This window comes from Apium graveolens, chromosome 5 (assembly GCF_009905375.1).
Source record: "Apium graveolens cultivar Ventura chromosome 5, ASM990537v1, whole genome shotgun sequence".
In the NCBI taxonomy this organism is placed as follows: Eukaryota; Viridiplantae; Streptophyta; class Magnoliopsida; order Apiales; family Apiaceae; genus Apium; species Apium graveolens.
Window position 1 is genome coordinate 45,567,869 of NC_133651.1, and position 7,467 is coordinate 45,575,335.

Here is a 7,467-nt window from a genome sequence, read left to right on the forward strand (position 1 = left end):
TACGCTGATTTTCCTCCTGAAGCAGAATACTATAACATTGACTCAGACTAGGCACAGGCTTCATAATCAGAATTTGACCTCTAATGGCAGTATAATGCTCATTAAGGCCCATAAGAAATTGAGTGAGCTGCACTGAGTCCTCATATTTTGTCAAGTTTTCATTGACATTACATGTACATTTTAGGCAATTGCACTTTGGCTTGATGATCTTCATCGTCGAAGGGGTTGGGATCGTCGCGCCGATTCATACTTTATATCGATGTTTGCGCCGATTTATGTTGCTTAGATATACACAAACAGATAGATAGATTTATTTATACGGAGAACAAAGCTTGCCTTGCGTTCGAGTAAATTTGCTGCTGAGACTAAGTGTGAAATCTCCAAACATTAAATTAAAGAGTAGACCTCTATATACTGATACTCTATATAGTAATAACCTCTATATAGTAATAAAAAATTGCACTCCCGACTTGGACTTATAATTGGGAATAATTTTTATATTATAATATTTTATACTTTTTACAAGTACATCCTTTATAAATTAACCTCTATATAGGAATAAAATCGCTTAAAATGTAATTTATATATATATATACTAACTAACTAACTGAGGACTTATATACTAACTAACTAACTAACTGCAGCTGTCATTCTATTTTATCATTAGCTGACTCTTCACACTTTGCTGACTCAACAGCCGTAATATTGTTTACAGTTACCCAAATGTTGGATGCCTATAAGAAGTTACCCCAAATCTATATGGGTATCCAATCCGTTATTTTCGGCCATTACTCCGGCGGATCGTTATTCTCATGACTGGCAAGTAAAAAATCGTTAAAATTTGTCTTTAACTTTACATTATTAATCAATGAAAACAAGCTAAGAGCATCTCCAACCATGACCTCCTATTAGCTAAAAATCCTAAGTGGCACTCAGATATAGATATTAGGTAAAAAAAACACTACTCCAACCACATCACCTGTTAGCAAAAAAATTAGATATCCTTCATCTCGTCTTCTATATTTGTTGAATCCGTAGGTGTTAGCTATATCTTCCACTCAGATTTAATTCATGTTTAAACCTAAATCTACACATTACTACGTACACATACACATTAAACATGCATATATTTATATAATATTTAATACATAAATATTAAAATTATTATTTTATAGATAATATTTTTAATTTATATAATATTAAGTGTGAAAATATTGTTCTCTTATTAACAAAATTTATTAATTATTTTTAACAAACAATATATATATATATAATATAATATATATTGTTCTCTTATTAACAAAATTTATTAATTATTAAAAATATTTTTGTTATATTTATATGTTATTATATTTTCAGTTGTAATAATTATTAACTTACAATTATATATTTTATTCATGTATTGAATTAAGTATTAACTAAATTCATTTAATTATTTAAAGTTTATATATATATAAATCTGAAAAATAGGAATAAAACAATATTTTTGAATATAGCTAATGATTATACCCTTACAGGTTCAATAAAATTTTACATAATCATGATTTGACTAACCATTTTAGCTAACATGGTTGGAGATGCTCTAATATTTAAATTTTAGTTTTCGGAGTGTGCTCAGGGTGTGCTCACGGGCACGGAGTGGAAAGAGGGTAAAATAAATACTAAATGGTTTGGACTTTGGACTTCTGGAAATGATGGGGTTTGCCTGAGATAGATAGTCATGATATTGTTTGTGCTTTTGAAGGTAATTCTTATCTTTTTTGGGCTGAAAGATATGGTAAATTCTTTTTAGAGATAAATGATTTGTGGGTTAAATACGGGTATTTTTAAAGATTTGGTATAGTCATATCTGTTAGTCAGATTTAATAGATTGCGAAAAATTAATAGGCTTCTTGTTGATGTTGGTTGTGCTTCTACAGGTGATACTTCAGCTGCATTGTCTGCGTATTGTGCAGCTGCAGGGATTCTGTTAATTGTGTTTTTTCTTGCCAACTGAATTTCTGTTGCACAATTGGTTCAGCCTATTGCGAATGGGGCGTTTGTTTTTAGTCTTGATGCGGATTTTGACGGGTGTATGCAGTTGATTAAGGAAGTTACTGCTGAGTTGCCAATTTATTTGGCGAATTCGTTGAGGTTAGAAGGGCAGAAAACTGCCGCGGTTGAGATTTTGCAGCAGTTTTATTGGAAAGTGCCTGATTGGGGGATTGTTCTGGGATGGAATGTGGGGAATATCTATGTTTTTTAAAAAGGGTTTTATATGTGTAAAGAGTAGGGATTAGTTGATCAGATTCGGGGCTCATTGGTGCTCAAGCTGCTAATGCGAATCCGTTGTCCTACATTTTAAGTCTGGATGGAAGGATTTTAAATCTGTGAAAGATAATACTACTTTTGCCTCTGCGATTCAGATTGGTGATCTGGTTTCTATTGATAGAGCTGTTTATGCTCTTAAGAACACAAATGGGATTGTTGAGGAAGAGTTGATGGATGCCATGGCTCAAGCAGACTCTACTGGGATGTTCAGATGCCCCCATAATAGAGTTTCATTAACTGCATTGATGAAACCCCGGAACAGCGGGGTTATTAAACCCACGGAGAGGACTGTGGTGGTGAGCACTGCTCATGAATTGAAGTTTACACAGTCTAATATTGATTATCACGCAAAAGAAATACTTGGTATGGACTTGCAAATATTCTAATCCCCAAGTGCACGTCAAAGCTAATTTTGGATCTGTAATGGATGTTTTGAAAAAGTATTTGTTAAGCAAAGACTTCAATGTTTAAAATATTATGAGAATTGTGAGTTCTGCTCTTGTACTCTGTTATCTTTTTGTCAATGTAGGTATATTATTGCTTTAGCAGGACTATAATGTTAAGAATTGCACTGATGTTTTCGTTTATTAATTTGTTTTTGGCTATTTGGAGTTGTTATATATTGGGTGATAATTTATGCAAGGCATCTCGTCTTGCAAGAGAAATTGTATGAATTGATAACAGTTTTGTTTCAAAGCATTCACTTCTTAAATCTGATTAGTCCCTTGTTATGAATTTGGGGTTGTTTATTCTGTCTATAGATGTGTTCATATATTTCTTCAGTCTTCCCTTCCGATGTCATATTTGTTATTTTGTACACAGCAGCTCCGCTTTTAGAAGATGCAGGAGTTTCTTGTAGCCCTCTACAATTATATGAAACTCTCTTTACTCTTTAAGTCTTTAAAACCTGTAACTCTTCTCTGGAACTTTTTTTCTCGATTTGATTTTCCCTTGTAAATTAGCATTTGGATTGTGTATATAGGTTATAATGGTACCATGCTGTGCATCTGTAGCATTATCGGAGGAGTATCTGTCTTTACCTTGAAGATTGCCAATCAAATACATGGTCATATATGGTTTTAGCGCATGTTAACAGAAGTTCCTTGTCATTTCTAACTTCACAATTGCTAACGTGTTGATTTTTTTTTCTTGGTAATTGCATCCTTCTGCTAATTGTAATATGGGGCGCTTGGTCTTCAATCCATAAAAGAGTGTACTTATTCACCCTTTTCAGGTTCATTGGCATCTTGAAATCTTGTTCAAACACTACAGTAGTTGTAGATGTTCTGAACTTCATGTTGGCTGATGAGGTATATGAAATTGTTACAGTACACTGAGTTTATAGCATCTGTCTTTCTCTGTTACTTAAGTCCGTTCAGAACTTATGAGTTATGAGAGTATATATTGCATATCAGGTTTGTGGACAAGATGCAGTATATGCAGTTGCAGGGGCAAGGAAGGCCGTGAAACAACATGGACGTGGCCTAACGTATGTCACTTCCAGGTTTACACGAGTTCAAAATTGTCAATATTAGTTCTTAAATGTTACAAGGATTTGCATCTGGAATATGAACTGTTTGCATATGAATGATTATGGTACATTGGCACTGGGTGGAACGGGTGTTCTGGGGGCACCGTGCTCATTATAAAATCCACTAGATAGTTTTCATTTTAATCCGACGCTCTAAAGCAGATATATTCACATGGTAAGCCTGCGTGAAATACCATTACTATACATAATATATGGTCACCGGAGTAGGTAAAAGTTCGGAATTTAGTAATGAGGCTGGATTAGTATGGCTGTTATCTATATGACTGAATTTCTACTAGGGGTCTCTTCGAGCATTTAACATATGTTATAAATCAAATCTGTCTTTTGTGGATAAGAGGGACTAGGGAGCGCCTTAAACCAATTTAAGAAGATTATATTCTGCTATTATGTTCTAAAATTTATAATCTTGTATGCATGTAATTTTGGATATCAAATGTCAAATAAAACACACTATCATCTGTTGACAAGTAATATAAACTAATTGTAGTATATGTTCCAGCTAATAAGAAAAAATCAAAACTCATTCCTACCTAAACTCCACCTAATTCTTCCCTTGTCTCAATCAAGGACAGCTAGAAATTAATAATATCCAAACATAAACTTTTGTTTGCTAATGCAAGTATAAAAAATATTGGGTCATCTATCTTCTACGACTACTGCAGATAAGCAAAGACTTATTTGCTCAATCAAACCGAGCAATGAACACAAAAATATTTTACAAGCAAATCTCAACTTTTTATAGTAAAATACAAGAGTAAATTTGAATAGGGGGACACTCAAACAATCTGAGTGCACAGAGCACATTATTTAATATCTGTTCAAAACCTGCTTTGTAAATGTATGCATAAATATATATAAGAACAAATCAAATCATCTAACACTAATCTCCAAAAAAGAATGATCCGGAAAAAAACAATAATATGTAGTTAATGAATTCAATCCTGAGATGGACCAGAACCTGGGCCTAGATTAGACATTCTCGATACTTGTTTCTTATTGAAAGAATCTATTTTCTCAAGCTTCAGTCCAGCTCTAAACCTTGCAATGAAGTTATCAGCTTTAGTATCCACATCAGGGCTTGGACAGAACATAGAAACAGGGGACGCTGTTGTATCTGCTTCAGGTGAGATATTGTCAGCCTCATCAGTATCTGGAGATCCAGAACGTGAGCTGGGGATGCTCTCTATACTCACATAGTCACCTTTTACGACATGCTTCCACTCCGGTATTTTAAATGGCGGTAATGGTGGTGGCGGTGGTATATAATGAAGCGGAGATGATCCTCCACTGCTTGAATTGTCATCAAAAGAATTGAAAGACCTCATATTTACTGGTATTGGAGGTTTATATGTGGTTGGTGTTTGAATATTGGGTTTGGGTTTGGATACACGTGCCACCTTGAACTGTGGCGGAGGTGGGGGTGGTGGCGGTGAAGATGGATATAGGTCTGAGGGATTTTTTCTTCTTTTGGCTTTTTTCGATGAGAACAAGTTATGGAAGACAGAAGATGAAGGCCGCGGCGGTGGCGGAGGTGGAGGTGGCGGTGGCGGTGGCTGTGTATAAGTTTTGGGGAGTTGAGACTGATTAAAAAAGGCGTCCAAATTGTCAGCACTCTTTTGTCTTTGCCGTTTCTTCTTTTTCTTTTGATAGTATGATGTCAAAAAGTTTTGATCTTTACCCGCATTTCTCATTTTGAATCCACTTCCATTTTTCTTTTCCGCTGAATGTTGCACTGGTGGCGGTGGGGGAGGCGGAGGAGGAGGAACTGAGGATTTCCATGCTACTTCGGAATCAGCAGCTCTTACCACTTTGTTTGTTTGATGTTCACGAGGAAGACTCTCGTATATCCTTTTTTCCTTCTGTTCAGTGGCTCGCCTTCGTGGCGGTGGAGGTGGTGGCGGTGGCAGTGGAGGCGATGGGGAAGGTGGAGAATATGACGGTGTTGAGACATAGGAGGTTTGTTCTATCTTTTGACCATCTGGTTTAGAATTGACTGCATTTTCATCGACAAAAATATTTTTGACCGGAATATTGTTGTAATCTGCAGGTGTTATATCAGATTGTTTCCAGCTCGGGCGGCGATAATAAACAGGACTATCATCGTAAAATCTCCGTTGATCATTAACATTATAATAGTCAACAGATGGTGATGACAAAATTTGTTGACGGAGATGAAGATCAGGATATGAGGTACTATTCCTTCTTAATCGAGGAGAATTATTACCATTAGCAGCAGCATAATAATAATTAGTACTGCTACTAGTAGTATAATCCCTCCGATCAGAATAATTTTCATCCCATCTAGTACTTGTAGCTGATTTCTCGGCAACAACACTGGAACTGGCACTATTGTTTTGAGGATATTGATAATTGTAGTAGTCCTGATTATTATCAGAAGTAGTAGTACGCTGTATCTCATCATCAACAACATTATTATAACTCCTGTTGTTTTTACTTATAAATCCAAAGAACAAAGCAACCAAGACAAGGACTAGATTGACAGAATCCCAGTTTTTCATAACAGAATTTGACCTCCTAAAGAATTGAATATGAGCAGTGTGTATAGTTGTGGGAATAACAAAGACCATGAAGAATACTGCGGTTACCAGAAGAATAAAGAGCAAGACACCAGAGCTGAAGATCATCGACAATAAGCCACGACGGAATCGATCAACACGGCGGACATTGGTGGTGCTCTGTACCCAAAATGGTGTCCCCATTTCCCCATCTTCTTCCTCTTCCATGACCCTTAAAGAGACCTTAGACAACTTTCTATGATATCACTAAGCAAAGCACCACCTTTTTCTATTACTTGTGTTTTTTTGTTTGCTTTTGCTTTCTAGTTGTATGATAAGTTGTAAACTCGAAATGCTTTTGGTGTGCTTTATCCCTGTTTGCTTTTTCTAGTATATAATTTTATACAAAAGTTGAGGAGTTTATAAAGAAGTGAAGTTTAGTGGAACGGTGATGCGTATTAAATTAGGTACTTCAACTACTATATTTAGTCCTAAAAAATAAAATATATAAGTATAATTTACGTGTAGGCCCGTTTTGTAATATATATGCGTTATATTTATATCACATGTTTTGCCAACTCAATCAAGTTTCAAGAATGACAGGCTCCCTTTTTCTCGCCGCGGATTGCAATTGAAGATATACTTGTGATTTTTCTTCTAATAATTGCAAGTGGATATTATCAAGTGTTATAAACAAATAGTAGTAAATACAAGATACATAGATGATCATTTGTTTTTTTACCGTTTTAATTTCTTGGCTTCTGAATTTTTTAGATTTTTTTAAATGAGTACAAAAATTTATGAATAAAAATATAATGACTGCTAAGGGTTTATCTCGTGCTCATGTAACATAATAATTAAAATTTTATTTTATCTTTAGAAATGTATAAAATACTGTACAACATTTGTTGCGAGAATGATCAATGTAAATAAATTGAACATAAACACGTCAATGACGCGTAACTCTGTTATATGGCTGGCAGGGTAATGCGTAAACAATTGGCTAACAATAAGTTTTGTAAAGAAAATGTTTTGTTACAAATTGGGGTAACCTTGGTCTACAAGCAGACGATATATACATGTATGCAT

General features: G+C 34.9%; 1 protein-coding gene and 1 pseudogene across 1 annotated transcript; one reads left to right on the forward strand and one right to left on the reverse strand.

The window, feature by feature from the left end:
* Positions 1-1,694: 1,694 nt before the first annotated feature.
* Positions 1,695-3,965, forward strand: LOC141660026 (threonine synthase, chloroplastic-like; annotated as a pseudogene).
* Positions 3,966-4,797: 832 nt separating this feature from the next.
* LOC141660027 (uncharacterized) lies at positions 4,798-6,606 on the reverse strand. Its single transcript, XM_074466982.1, has one exon. It carries the CDS (start codon positions 6,604-6,606, stop codon positions 4,798-4,800), a length of 1,809 nt encoding a protein of 602 aa, XP_074323083.1.
* Positions 6,607-7,467: the final 861 nt, after the last annotated feature.

What these genes read in the sequence shown, in the direction of transcription:
- LOC141660027 (XM_074466982.1), bottom strand. Translation starts at nt 6,606, where the DNA reads ATGGAAGAGGAAGAAGATGGGGAAATGGGGACACCATTTTGGGTACAG.